The following is a 15,354-nucleotide window of genomic DNA, read 5'->3' on the forward strand; positions in this document are numbered from 1 at the left end:
CAATACGCCGGCGGCAGGAGCCGCCCACGCGTCAGGGACATGCCAAGACAGACGGAGGTGCCCCGAGCCAGCACAGGGAACACGTTCTGCTGCATGTAGATGCTCGTTTGAGCCCAGCCATTACTTGAGGACGTGCACACGCATGCACGCTTATTGGTGAAATATCTGCATAAAAAACCTATCTAAAAAATGTAACCGTTTCAAATTACGTTTATTGTTCACACTCAGGACCAGGTTGTTTTGTTTTAATTAGAACACTCGATTTGCATTTCACTTAATGTCTTGCAAAACAAAACTTTTGTGCAATTAACAGAACAAACTGAAAGTTTTAAATGTAAAACTAATTGCAACCTCGTTCCTAAATCTAGCCCGGATCCACGCGTTCGATTACAGATCAGTGCACCAATATCAAACGGCGGTCCTAGATAAAGAGCACCAACAACAAACCCAGCCAGACATTTCATATCCCATTTGAAGCAAAGCAAAACCATTCCATCACGTTCCTCACGTCCGTACAGCGTGGACGCATCAAACCAACCAAATACAGCGCAAGGACATTGCTCGTGGCGCCTCCGTCTGCTCGAGACGCTGCCGCCGGAGGGGCACACGTGACCGCACGACACCGCGTGCCGAGGGCTGCCCGCCATCAGAGGGGCCCACGTGCGGAGCGGCGGGGATGGAGCTCACTCTTACCTGCACCAGGTTCCATCCCTGCAGGGCCTCGGCGATCGTAGAGGTCACGGAGGGACAGACGCCCCCGAAAATCATGAGGTGCGTGGGCCCCTTCTTGATGGCATCAAAAAATGCCTTGAGCCCCTTGGCATTGTCACACTTTGGGCAGGGGTGGGGGCAGGGTGTGGGGGGGGGTGCAGAAACACAGGGGACAATGGTGGCACGAAATGACCGTCTGCGACAAAGCCGAAAGCCACAAACTGCGCCGTAAGAGTTGATTGCACGACATGCTTTCAAATCGCGCGATCCACAAAGGGGGTTTGTCATTATTGTCAGTCCCTACAGCTTGGCGACAGAGTCCGGCGTGGGGTTCAGCCTTGAGACACGAAGCGGCCTCAATTGTTTGCGTTTGACAGTAATGTGGGGAAGCGTGAGGTGCACACTGTACACGTCAGCACACAGCCGTGGCAATCGGAGGCCAGTTAATGTGCCAGCACGGCTCTTAACGGCGGATCCAGGGGCTGCTCCAACAGGCGTGCCGCAGAATTACAATGGAGATTGGCGGTCTCCATCCGCAGAGCCCCCGCTGACTACCAGAGAACACGTCGTGGAAAGATGCCAGAAAGGCAGAAGACACGGAGTGAGACAGATAAAGATGCAATAAAATGTTAATCACCCTGGCCCTGGCCATTACCGCTCGGTTGGGGGCGATTAAGGTTGCCTAACCGTGGGATCCGTAAGCCATGCAGGAGGCGCAAGTCCACAACGAATTTCTGAAATTCCGGGGGAGCTTGAAAATGTGTTGGGAAATCCCGACATGAAATATAAAACACGAAACTAAAAAAACAAAAGCGCAGTGCGCCTCCGAGACCAAACAACCTGCCGGGTAGCAGCGGGGTAGGTGGAGGAGGGGGGGTCAAACGCCTCGTAGGGCAGTCACTCCGACATTGCTCCATAGGGCAAAATAGAACACGTTTGTTTTGATTCACGCTTCAGCGACTTGATATTCAGCTGGGCGCAGCGCGGGTCAGCACGTTTCAGTTTCCCCAAGACAAGTGCTGAGCTGAGCACTCTGGTTTGGTTTGTTGCTTTGTTTTTTTTTGTTTCGTTGAACTCAAACCGGGTCTGGAGTCACAGCGCACACAATGGAGACACTTGCAACAAGGCGTCTATGTAAATGTTATTTTTAGGAGGGAGGTAAATAAATTATGGATTCTGGGAAGTGCCAATGCCACGCTGCCAAGCTGACCCCCCCCCTCCCCCGCGTTTGCCGGGGCAAGCGAGAGCTGAGAGGACTACCCAGCTGAGAGGAGAGAGGAAGGGTGGTTTTGTTGGGACTGGGGTTGGAGAGCGGCCATGGGATGATGATAATGATGCGGGCACGGGAGGTAAGTGAGAGGAGGGCGCTTCCTGTTCTTACCGACGCCACACTCAGGCGGGATCGATGCGCCACTGGCACTGCTCTGGTCGCATCCCTGGCAGGGAGAGGAGCCTCGAGCTCAGAAATCGAGCCAGCGAGTCGCAGGGTGCGGCGCGCTGCCCACCCAAGCCGGTCCTCACGTCGCTTGCGTTGCAGCGTTACAGAGTGCTCTACGCTGCGCCGTTTCGCTTTAGCGAGAATTTGGCTCTATGAACAAGAACGAAAAGCCACTACGATGTAGAGGCATCGTTTATTTATTTTGCAAAGGTTACACAAAAACGGCGAAATGTTATTTTCGGTGCCAACCGAAGCCACCGTCACTAACGTTCACAGAGCGATCACGCGATGCTGTTTGTCCAACTCCTCCGACTCACGATATCACACTTCACATTGAACACCGTGCCAAATGCATGTTTAATGGACACTTCATTTGACGACTGAGCCGACGGCCGTTGCGGACAATCTGGTATCAGCAGCTCGGCGCCACCCTCCGAGAGAGTCCTCGGTCGTCTCGCACGAGCTCATCTTGCACTCTCGAAAGATGCCCCGATCCAACACAAATAATGCGTATTGTGACATCCGCACGCCGCTCTCCTCGCAGACGCGAGCACGGCAAATCCGGACTGTCAAAACTCGCGCTCAGTTGTACGCGCACTTTAAAGCAAGCTCCCTGGCATGAATAAAGAAGTGCAGATCGTGGGTGCCCATCTCCCCAGCTGGGGAAAATAAGTCTTTGTTTCGCATGGCACGTGAATATTTTAAGCGTAGTCGTGCGATTGCAGCTAGAGTGTTTTTGAGATGATTAATGCAGGGAGATTGCTTTTGAGGTCAGTCTAGCCACTGTTTTTTATAGGCATTCCCACCCCAGACCTCTGCATCGCGCATTATTAACGATGCCACAACGCGCCATCGCTGCTCCCCCCGCCCGCCGCTTCCTGAGCGAGTTCACGCGAAGCGGCAGCCGCACAATCGCAGCCTCCGCGAGGAGCTCCGCTCCCGTTCGGCGCTAATTACTAATAACTCAACAGCCTCATTTCCACCGCCTGCCGCGGAGACACTCACAAAAAGGTGCCCTCCCGAAAGATCTCCCAAAGCACTAAAGTCAGAGGTCACGCCGCGATCCTTTGAAAGTGAATGCAGCGGGAAATGGCGGGGGGCGGGGGGCGGGGGGGGTGGAAGGAGCGCGAGAGAGTTGGCTGTAGAAAACAAAGCCACTTTCAGAAGGCGCGCCTAGCTCCAGACTCCCCAGGGGCTGCGCTAAGACGACAGCAACACAAGTTCGAGCCTCCGACAACACCACGAGCGCTGTGGGGCGCCCCGTGCCCGGTTTATAACAACCGCCCCAACGCCTCTCGGATGCCGGACACGAGGCCGCCGCCGCTGCCGCTAATGATCCACGCAGAGCGCGGGGATTGAACGGCGCACGGGATGAGGGGCAGGGCACGTGGATAGGAAGTCGCTCCTCCGGCCGTAGCCGTGGCGCGCTCTGCACGCAGCCCCCTTGTCTCGGGTCGGCGAGTCCTGGGTTCGATCTGCCCACGCAGCTGATGGGACAACACTCGAACCCGCATCCACTGCACAAGCCGCGGCAGATGCGGATACCTGATGCACGAGTCTACACTCAAAAACTCTCCAGTGGCGACTGTGGTCACCCAGAACAGACCGTACAACGTACAATGACGCAATGCCCGGTCCACAGATACGAAGGAGGCATCACGGCGACGATACACGACTCCACTACTCGTGACGCTGTTACCTGGGCTTGACCACCTGAATGTGACATTGTAAGTCGCTGCTCTGCATCTCCATCAGCCGTACAAAAGAATAAGAAGCGATGATTGTCCAATTATGTGACACGTGACGGAGCTCAGCTCGCTTTACATACGCAACGTGCGGTGTGTCGCCGCTCTCCGCATGCCGCGTACACGTTTAATTTCCCAGGAAGCCCAATAGGGACAGCAGGTAATTGCTGGGATGTAATTGACTCCGAGCAGCGAGGCCTCCATCAATTAAGCTCGGCACCATCTGGCCTATTGAGGAGAGCGCCTGCTTGAAGGCAGGATCCAGCACTCTCTGACCGCAGACGCAGTTTAACCAGAATCGCGCTCAGTTCTGCCGCACGCGTTCACAACCGCCCCGGCACGGCTGCGTGTGGCAGAAACGAGCCCATCAACTTATGGACGCATCTTGCGTGAATGCATGCACGGGGCACATTTAGACAATGGCAACCAATGGCGGGAGATAAACAACCAATGGAAAGCGCCGATTCCCTAAAGCGCCGCGCGTGTCTCAAACCCGTGCTGCAATCTGCGTCTGAAACCCATTCTCACACCCACGAAAGGGGTCACGGTCAGGGTCAGGGTTATGACTGGCCTTGGGTTGGCGCTAAAAGCGTGGGTTCGAATCGTTCCTCCTCTCGATTCCTGCCGCGAAACTCGTGTTTTTGGGCACGCACACGCCCAGCGCAGCCTTGGTTGGCCGCGACCCGCCTTCTTCACGTTACTGGATTATTTCAAATATCGCCAGTCAATTCCATCGCTTCATGAAGCCCCCATCCCCCCAGCCCCAAAGCGCAGAGTTTCACCAATAGCTCGAATAACCGACTGCATTATTGATACGCTTGCTGTATTAGTCGTTGTACCCCTTGCGGCTTTATATATCTTCGAACAAGAAGTGCTTCGAGACGCACGCAAACTGTGGCAGAAGAAGAAGAAGCGGAGGAGGAGTGTGGGTTTGACGGCGCGGCGATAGGCACGAGGGGAAGCGTGCGAGCGAGCACGTTACGCGCACGATGTGCAAATAAAATATAGAACGAGGAGGCAGGCAGAGGGGACGAAAACAGAAAACAATCAAATGCAAGAGAGGAGGGGGAGGTCTTAAGTCCGAATTTAAGCAGTGGGGGTGGTGACAGGCTGACAGTAAAGCCATTGCTCTTCTCCGTGGTGGTGGTGGTGGCGGTGGTGGTGGCGGTGGTTGTGGATCAGCAACCACTAATAAACTAAAATATACTTACATTTTTTTTATTTTACCAGGTAAGGCCCACTGAGCTATATAGCTCTTTTTCAGAAGCGATCTGGCCACAAATGACAGGTCAACGATGTGGCTTATCATGTAGAAATGAAAAGTCGCCAAATTCTCGAAACCCATGTTTATAAACGTGGAGGGAAAAGCCGGAGGATCAGAAGAAAAATCCATGCGACCCCGGGAATAAGAACGTACCAACTCCAAATATACAGGCGTCAGGGTCGGGATCGAATCCGCGACCTGAATGTATGCATGTACTGCGTGTTTTACTTCTTTCACACCATACGTAGCCTTCCCTGCTAATCAGGTGCGGTGGTAGGACCAACTAAACACAAAAAGCAGTTGTAAAGACATTAGTTTCTCAATCTAGATTTAAAAGTGTATCGCTTAAGTGGCTTCATAATATCGGAAAGAAGAGCGTTCCAGACGGCCGCAGAAGTGCATCTGAAAGCGTGCGATGCAGTGACCATTGGTTAGCTAAAAGCTGCTGCGAGGGTGACCGGAGTGTGTCTGTACACCAGGCGAGGTATCCAACATCTCGCCACCGTGGCGCCCTGAACATCTGCAGACTAACTAATGGCTCCACGGGCAGAGCACGCTCAGAGAAGGGTGAGGGGAGATGAGGTCAGAGCGATAACGCGCGAGCGAGGCCATGGCACGATTGTGTAATATTTCATGACTGCTTATTGGATGCTATCATGAAACATGGAATCGTTACTTTCGCAGGACCTCCAATAACACGGGCATCTCCAAATAATTAAAATCAGTCAAGCTTCAGAGACCCAAGGTCAAGGGTCAGAGTGATCCTTGATGTGCAGCCAGCTGGGAAGAACTTCACATGAATGCTTGCAATATTGTAACGTGGCCCCGCTAATCTCCAGCAGATGCATCCACGTGAACCATTGCTACTACGCAGGTGCAAGTGCAGTGGTAATTGGAAGACGATGTTGCTTTGGCAAAGGTGAATCATACGGGCTGCGTGATGTCCCCTGGTGCTCGGTCTCGCCGTCCCGGCAGAGGCGCCGTTGGCAGATGGGGCAGGTCATAGCCTGCTTGCGTCCGGGCTGGGGAATAGGGGACAGGATGTGTGTATTCTTGGTGTATTGTTGTTGTAGTTGTTGTGGTTGGTGCTAGTGGTTGAGCGGGAGGGGCAGCGCGCTCAGGTGAAAGACTCGGGCAGTGGACACCGCCACACGCCCCCTGTTGGAGTCGGGGAGACGCGGGGGGTGGGGGGTGCTCTGTGCTCTGCCACGGTTCTTCATTCCCCAGGTCCCCGCGTGTCAGCTCACAGGCGGTGTCGCCAGGTGCCGCGTCGCCTGGCGCGTTGTACCACGAATGAATGACACCTCATCATGCTGCAGCTGTGATTTGGAGTCATCGAGTGTCACCGCTTCCCCGGCGGCTTTCCCCCGAGGCGCCCGTTTCAGTCGTTTTCTCGCTGTGACCCCTCGAGCCTACCACAACCCACTGCCGAGACCTGCGAGTGTCAGGGACATGGCCCCTTAGAGGCGCCTGGCCCCGGAATAGCGTGGACCAGTGATCCCTTATGCAGGCATCATCACCCTGGATTTATTGTTAACCAGGTCTCCCTTGACAAACACACGTCTGGTGTCACTAGGTTATTATAATGTTAAATGATAATGAGAATTCATTATAATGGTAATTAATTATACTGGTAATTAATGATAATGACAATTGAGGGATTTATCAATTCACTGATGGATGAAGGCCGCCTTATGGAATATCGGCCATGGAGATTTCTTGGCCATACTTCACCACGCTGGTGAGTCCGGGTGAACGGGGAGCGGCGGGGCAGCGGAGGAGGTAGGGATGCTCAGGACCCGAATCGAACTTAGGTCGCCGGATGCACAGTGCAGGAGGTGCTCCACTCACTACGCCATCGCGCCCCGAGCTCTCGCCTGAACATCGAGGCGGCTACACTGGGCCCCGAACACGAGTGTCACGCACGGACAAATGAAATGCATATTAACTATGGCGAGGATGATAACAGTCATAATATAGCACCAGATGAAAGGCGAAACCCCAAACAAAAATTGACAAAGCACAGATGGAGGCTGAGCACGAGCGGCTTTGAAGCCTCGTCCTGAGAGAGGGTGCGCGCACGACTCGGCGTTCCGCGTCCCGGCGTCACGCATCGCGCCCCCCCACTACCACCCCACCACCACCCCTCCCTCATCACCCCTCCCTCCACAGCCTCGTATTAACTAAAGTTAATTAGACTGCCCGGGGGGGGGGGTGGAGAAGAGACCGGCGCGCGCTGATAAGCAGGCCACCTCGGACCGCACGCACCTTCTCGAGTCGGCTCCATCCCACTCCACCTTTTGCCCTGTGCCCGAATCCCCGCGCCACGGCAAAAGCGACGTACATACAACAATTATTATCATTATTTCACCAGCTGGAACAAATCAATCGATCCCAGCCAAATCCCTTAATAGCTACGGCGAGGCGAGGCCAAGAGGCGAGCGCGGAGGCAGGAGAGAAGTAATCAATCAGTCAATCAATCAGTCAGTCAATCAATCAATCAGTCAGCCAATCGTCATTGCCTACTCACGATCGCCCCCTCCACCAGTCACCGGCGCTAAGGAGCCCTGCGGCTCCACAGCCCTGAGGCTCCTTGGCGCCACTATCGCTCGGGGGGGGGGGTCCCTTGGTCCGCAGTCTCTCTTCGTGCTCACGCGTTCGGTGTCAGACGCGCGCGCATCACGGACCCTGTCCCGAGACTAAGACTCGCTGCCTTTCTCTTCGCCTACGACAGTCTATTTCTCTTTACAACACTCGCTATCTCTTCGTCTTATGTAATGTATCACACACACACACACCCTCCCGTGATGGACGGCCGCCACTATTTTGTAGAGCGTTTCGAGATGCGGATCCCCCAAACTCGTGTGGATCCCCTTCCACGTGGAGACGGGCCCCTCTGATCGAGGAGGGGATTGTTCTGAAAGAAGTTGTCGATGCGCGTGACACGTGGATGGGACGGACACGTCGGGGGAGTTGCTGGGAGGGCGCGCGGAGCGGTGCGAAACGAGGGGAGGCGGCTCGGGCAAGCGGGGGCCTCGGTCCCCGTTCTCACGAGTTCGAGGAGGCAGCGGCTCCCAGCAGGGTTCGTCCCATGCCCACTACTCACCTGCAGTGCCCCCCCTCCTCCTCCATCCACCGCCCGCGTCTTCCTTTATTATTCAGTGACTCGTCCGCGGGCTCGGACCCTCCGGGTTTAAATGCGCTCTGATTCAATGTCGATCATTGTCCAACTCCGACGCAAGGTGCGCATATCGTGCGCTGCGTTGATGTTGCAGGGGGCGACCCTACTCAGGGTACGAAGCGTACATAAATCGCGTGCACATACGTAAAATATGCCGCATATGAGGATCGACGCACGCACGCACACTCAGAGAGCGCACAGAGCACGGCGACGTGAAACCATGCCCGAGACAATCGATGACTATCGCCGTGATCTGCGAGCACGCGGCGAGCACGCGAGGACCGAGTAGTGCGAGAATAAAAAAAGTACCGGCAATGGACCGAAGAGAATACCTCTGTATCGTACCACTTGAGGCCGAGGCGGTAGCCGGGCAGCAGGAACGCGTCCTGGTTCACGTGGTGCACGGCGAGCGTGACGGCGGGCAGCACCACCTGCCCGATGTCGTCGCCCGTCTCCGCCGTCACGCCCAGGGGCATGAGGCCCATGACCGCCAGCTCGGTGCGTTCCGCGGTTTCCCCTCGGGCTCCCGGCGGCCCCGCAGCCAGCCACAGCAGCCACACGAGCAGCGGCCACGGGGGGCGAGGCGTCCCGGTCGCGCCGTGCGCACCCATAGCCCGGCGCGCTCTGTGCGGGGCGAGCGCCGTGCGAGCGCCGCGCGCTCCCGAGGAGAATGCGGTGACGGCGGCGGCGGCGGACGGCCTCGCCTAGCTCCTTTTGCCGGCGACCCTAGGATCGCCGCCGTTTCTGTCGGCTTCGGGGACTCTGCGCCGAACGTACATCCTGGACATACCAGGCGAGTGGCCGGCCCGCCGGGCTGCAGGAGGGTGAAGGAGGAGGAGGAGGAAAGTCGCCTCCCACGGGCCGCCCCGCCTCTGCGCTCCTTCTTCCTCCCTGAGCGGCACGGCGAGGCGCGCACGTTGACACACGCACACACACACTCACACACACACTCACACGCTCACACACACGCACGCACACACGCACTCACGCACACACACGCTCACCCACACGCACTCACACACACACGTTCACACACACACGCACACACACACGCGCACACACACACACGCACACACACACACACGCACTCACACACACGCACACACACACCCACACGCACTCACACACACACGCTCACACACACGCGCGCGTACAAAAGCGCACGCACGGGGGATGCCGCACACCCGACTACACCGTCCGCCGGTCGGGCTGCTCGCACCTTGCGTAATCGAGACGCAATGCGCGCGAGTCGGGAGGGAATGTGCAATGGTTCGCTCCCCGCTTCGCCCGGGCTTCATGCAGACCTCAGATGCCCGCCCTCCTCTTGTCGACGCCGCGACCTTTCCCCACCACCTCCCTCCCCTTCCAGCCCCTCCCCTCCTACCATCCTCGCAACACGCGCCTCGCCGCTGCTGGCACGAACGCGCTCGCGAAAGAACACCGCTGCGCTCACGCGTTCCACGCTCACCGCGGAAGGCTCTTCGCAACGACGGCGACTTCGGCCCTGCGCTGAGATGTCCGTGTAGCGGCTCCGTGCCGGCAGCCGTGGGCGCGGATGGGGGCGGGGGTGACCGTCAGGTGAGCTCCGGGTGGCGGGGAGGGGGTGAGGCGCTCCACGCCCCCCCCCGGGCGGCGGGGGGGAGGCAATTTCGTAGGTACAGTCGGTCACGTGGGGACAGCCTCTTCTTTTTAACGGCGGTGCCAATAAATCAATGAAGCCGCCTTCGTCATTACTACAAATGCAGAAAACACATATGAATTTTCAATAAATGCATTTTGAATGAACCTCATTCTCCCCGTGTGTGTGTTTGTCGCGGTAGTGGTAAGAATGATACAAGCTTCCTTTGTCAAGGCACTTAAGCCGTACATTCGGCAAAGCGCACGTGCGGCAGATGCGTTTCTTTCTAAATTCGCGGAAACCGAATTGGAGGCGCGTCTGAATGTACGACACGTGGTGGTGGTGGTGATGATGATGATTATTGTGATGATGCGTGGAACCTCGTGCGCGGAGGTACGGCGACAGATGGAACACGCACCTCCGATTAGCACGGTTGGCGACCTACGCCACGTATGGCGCCAAAGAAGTTGAACACACATGCATGCAAGCTTACGCACGAGACGGCGATAATCAAGATGATTATGATAAGAGTTGATGAGGACGATCGATCGAGATTCGAAAAACATCAGCACGCGCTCTCTGTGCTGCCTCGGTGTCGTCGTTTCTCAGCATCGACGTCCCGTCAGCCGCGCTACGCTGGGTCGGGCGAGAATGCGCAAACACGCCACGGTCACGGAGACACGCGCGACCACCGGGCCGATCGCGCCCGGCGCGCAATGATGACACTAAGTGGACGCGATGGAAGACGCTAACTCATCCGCGGAAACGCCGTCTTTCATTAATTATTCCATAATGTATTCAGATTTATATATATTTTTATATAACAAACTTCCCCCCACCACTCCCGGGGCCTCTGGCGAGGAGGCGATGGAAGGGCTGGGGGAGGAGTGAATGCAGCGGCCAAACCCGCACAGCGGCACGCGAGCGCCAACACTCGCGCAGAGCTGGGTATCGGCGAGCGCCGGGACGTGACCGAGATGAAGACGCGACGGGTGGAGGGCTCGAAGCATACCCCGACTTGTGGGGGAAGGGGATGGGGGAAAGGGGATGGGGGGAAGGGGATAGGGGAGGGGCTAGACGGGGGCGCGAGGGCGCGGGACCCCCTCCTGAGCCACTCCGTCAAAGCTGAGCCACACTCGCGTGTAGGAACAGCTCCGCCGAGGCTGCAACTGAAAATGCCTCCATAGTTGTTATGTTCATTTAAATAAACATGCAACCGGCTAGTGCTCATCACACTTCACAGGCAACCACCGTCGGCGCGAAATTCCTCCTTCTGCCGACTCACTTAGGCACTGGGGCCCACTAGGATCCACGTGAGCATCCTCATTCCTCTTCCGACCACTCCGTCGTGACTCATTGAGATTCTGGTCACTGCTGGCAGTGGCGTAGTAACCTTGCGTGATCACTCCCTGGACACGGCTCGCGGATGCCGATCTGCAGCGCTCACAAGAACAACAAAAAATGCCACGTGACTCACGCGTGGACACGGAGCCCACGGGGCTCGCGTGAACACAAATCCGCTGTGCTCACGTCTGAACCCCAAATTCACGGGGTACACTTGAACGACACATTTTCGCAGGGCTCCAGTGGAATAAATAAAAACATCACAGCAGGGCAGTCTCGGTGTATTTAGACATCGCGAGACGCGCGCCGCGTGAGCATTAGGCACCCAAGACGCTGCACGGACTCTCCCCACTCGGAATGAGCCACGTCCACACCTCCCCTGGGTACCCCCCGGAAAGGCTTCGCCTTGAGCCCAGTGCAGCTTCATTATCCTGACGGCAGGCGGCGATGTGGCCCTGCGTGTGATGAATGTGGGGGAGCGGTCGAGGAGCGGTTCAACGGGCTTGCGCTACGAACCCGAGCCACCCGAGTTCGATTCCCGCCAACACCAGCGACGATTACTTGAACCGGTTCTGGGTCTCTCTAAGGTCTACTCCGCCTCAAATGAGTACCCGGTGCGGTGTGTAAACATCGTCACCGGGGAGACAAAGGTGGCCGGGCGTGTTGTCGGGCACTCGTGTTCCGTTCCGACCTTCTTAGGTGCTCGCTAACAGCACTTTCCCTAACAGTCTGTCAAAGGTTGTATGGGGAATCTTTGTATTTGTCTGTGCGTGAATGGGTGCGAGGGACAGGATGAGACCAGCCACACGCCTCATGCCCAGTCGTTCATTCTTACGCGGCAGTCTCGATGATAGCACCCATGCCACGTTTCCACAGCCACTGCGAACCGTGCAAGCACGGTTCTCGAACGAGGCTGGACTTGAGAGTTCGTGTTCTGGAAGCAGTCTTCCCGTATACCCGAGGCTGCGAAGTAGCCAGGACATGGCAGGGCGATACAGCGAAGTGATTTGGTTTTTTTTGTTCGGGGAGTCCCGATTTTTCTCCCACGTGAGAAACACTCTGAGAAAATATGATTTGCCAAACATCAAAATGCAGAGTAATCTTGAGAAGAGCCCTGAAACTCAGGGAGGACTTTGGAGAAAGAGAGTACATTGAGCGGCAAAGACCAGTCATGCATAAACGAGTCATTAATTAGCCACAAATTATCACTTGCCCTTGCAGAATAATCGGAGGTCTGTGTGGGTTTTGGAAGCAGTGGTACAGTGGTCCGAGAATTGCATGACGGATTCCTCATCTGATTCTTGAATCCTGGCCACGGATAACATCAGTGACACATTCTGATTGAACATGTGCTGACCCTCTCCTAGGTCGGCTCGGCCATAAATGAGTTCCTGCAGCGGTGCGTACACGTCGCTGCTGTGGTTACCGAAGCGATGAGGCGTGATCCTGAGCACGCCACCAACTTCGTGCGCCTTGATAACCCCCAAACAGCTGTTGACCACCGCAATCTACACGGTTACACGGGAGAATGTCGTGGTCCGTGTGTCCAATAGGGCTGGAGTTATCCCTTCGGAGACTATTTCATTTCTCTAGAAGCGCTTTTTGTGTTGAGTTTGTTGGCCTTTCCCCGCGCACCTCCCACGAGCACGATTGGCTACGTACTGTGCGAAAGAAGTTCAACGTAGACGCGTCTCTCATCACTGCATCATCTCGGAAGCCCGTAATGCGCGTGGCGATGTCCCAGGCCACGGGTGATGCGCCCACGGTGTGGCAGCGATACCGCGGCAACACGACGGTCTTCATATCATAGCCACGTGGACGCCTAGAGCAGCGTAGCAAACTGTTAAGCACGTTCGACTTCACAGAGAACCGTGTAACCTTGTCCCTTGCGGCACTCCCACTGACGTGACATTCACGGGCACCGCCGTCTCTCTCTCTCCCTCTCTCTCTCTCTGCGTGTCCCTTCTCGCTTACAATTGGGATTGTCCAACCATGCCGGACGCAGGCTCCTCTTGATGAATAGGTCTTGAGACTCAGTGGGGTGTTCGTGAACAAGAAACATTCTTGTTTGCACTCATCTGCCTTGAACAGCAAAACAACCCCAGCGCTCTGCAGTACACGCCCTGCAGGAAGTCGCCTCCTATCCACTTGCCTCTCTTATTGGGAGATGCCACAATACACATTTCTTCCGCACTGCAACTCGAAACTCTCACAGCCAGAGTCACCTGCTGGCGCGGGCTCCGTGGCGTCCGATTCGAATCGTGCAGAGGGGAGGGGGACGGGGGGTGGGGGTCCCCCAACCCCGTCAAAGAGACAATCGCCCAGGCGGCGATAGTGCCCTTGGCTCGGTGCGGTCAGATGAGACGTTGGCCGAATGTGGTCTTTCGTTCTTTGCGATGAATGCTGCAGTTGTGACCCCTCCACCCACCCATCCGCCCACTCCCACCATCAATTGCGCTTTGTCTTCAGTGACATTCGCACTCCCACTCCATCTTCGCCAAATTAAGTCCCTTCCACTATTGCGCACCTCCGATGAGCACGGTTGGCTACCTACGGTGCGACGAAGGTCCAACTTACGTACGCGCGTATACGCCTCATTGAAAAACATTGTTCTCATTTCGGCCTTTGCATTATCTCCGTGCGCTGTGTGTCCTGCGAGACGCAACATTTCCTTATTTGTTTTATTTATGTTATTACTTTTCTCTCTCGTACAGCGTTGCGAGATGGAATTGTGCATGAAGGACGACGCTCGATGACATGTAATTATTGTTGTTTTAATAGCCACGGGCCGTTTTTACAGACATGCAAACAAAAATGTTGTTGGGTAACAGCATGTTGTTGTTGATGTACTTGTTGCGTGGATTTTTGACGACGCGCCTGTCTTTTTCTGCACGGGTTTTGAATGTTGGTCGCATGGCGTGCCCCCTGAGACCTCCCCGACAAGAGAGACACTTAACAACGAGCTCACGCCTGGCTTTGGTCAACTCGGGTCCATTGTCCTGCCCGCGATCCTCGGCTTCGGTGCCCGAGACTCTTCAATGACTCCGATGATTCGCGTACACGTGAATGAGCAGAAATATTCCTCCAGACCTAGGGGCCGTCCATAAATGACGTCACGCCATTTTATAATGATTTTTGACCCCCCCCCCCCTCTCGTCACACGGCGTCACAAAAAGTCAGACCCCCCCCCTCAAATATGACGTCACAAAGCTCTGCCCCCCCTCCCAAAAATAAAACATGCTTCAAATCGCTTTAAACTATTGTCATTGTAGTGCGTATGTAATGTACCGCTGCACTCTGATGTTGTAGGAGAAAACATTTATAAAAAAAAGTATATTTAATTAAGTGGAAAGTGTTGTCTATATATATTTAAAGTTACGCATTTTGATGTGACGTCACATTTCTCAACCCTTCCCCCCTTTGTCACACATAGTCACAAATGTATGACCCCCCCCCCTCCCAGGTGCGTGACGTCATTTATGGACGGCCCCCTACTTCTGAAAACCCGGCATATATGTACCTAACCGCATGTGCGAAATGTACCGCACGGACACCCCGCGTGTCGCTGTTTGAATTTGACAAACGCAAGACGCCCCCTGCTGACACGAGACTGCAAGCACACCCCCCCACACCCTCCACCCCACCACACACAGTCAGCCGTTGCTTTCAATTCTCATCGCCTCCCACGAGCACCCGCCCCACCACCTCCACGCGCTTCAGCACCACCCACAACGCCGCAGTTCCGAGTTTCATCTCTAAGATGCAGCACTGAGCCCACCCAAGGGACCAGGGAACGTATATGGGCGCCGCGTTGGGGGAGATGTTCACTACCTCGCTTGGTGTACAGGAGGTCGTGGGTTCGATCCTCGACCCTGGCGACTCCTGCTGCTGTATATTTGGAGGTTGCATCTCTCCCTCTCTCCCCGTGGTCGCGTGAATTTTATTCCGGGTCCTCTGTTTTTTTCCTCAACATTTAGAAACGTGCGTTTAGAACCTGTACAGTATTTGGCTGCTATACATTTACACGTGATGATGATACGCCATTTCGTTGAG

The 15,354-nt window shown here is 55.6% G+C and overlaps 1 protein-coding gene across 2 annotated transcripts in view; it reads right to left on the minus strand.

The window, feature by feature from the left end:
* LOC144934403 (gamma-aminobutyric acid type B receptor subunit 2-like) overlaps positions 1-10,126 on the minus strand; it is a 69,055-nt gene extending 58,929 nt beyond the window's left edge. Inside the window, exons 1-3 of one of the 2 annotated variants that reach the window (XM_078860123.1) lie at positions 9,808-10,126; positions 8,672-9,230; positions 694-831 (exon numbers count right to left, since the gene is read on the minus strand). In XM_078860123.1, coding sequence (XP_078716249.1) covers positions 694-831; positions 8,672-8,950 — 417 coding nt within the window. In that variant the 5' untranslated portion in view covers positions 8,951-9,230; positions 9,808-10,126. Of the gene's footprint in view, positions 1-693; positions 832-8,671; positions 9,231-9,558; positions 9,696-9,807 lie in introns of those variants that run through there. The other variant, XM_078860122.1, reaches the window with a different exon arrangement.
* Between the last annotated feature and the right edge of the window lie 5,228 nt (positions 10,127-15,354).

Source organism: Lampetra fluviatilis, chromosome 10 (genome assembly GCF_964198595.1).
Source record: "Lampetra fluviatilis chromosome 10, kcLamFluv1.1, whole genome shotgun sequence".
Classification (NCBI taxonomy): domain Eukaryota; kingdom Metazoa; phylum Chordata; class Hyperoartia; order Petromyzontiformes; family Petromyzontidae; genus Lampetra; species Lampetra fluviatilis.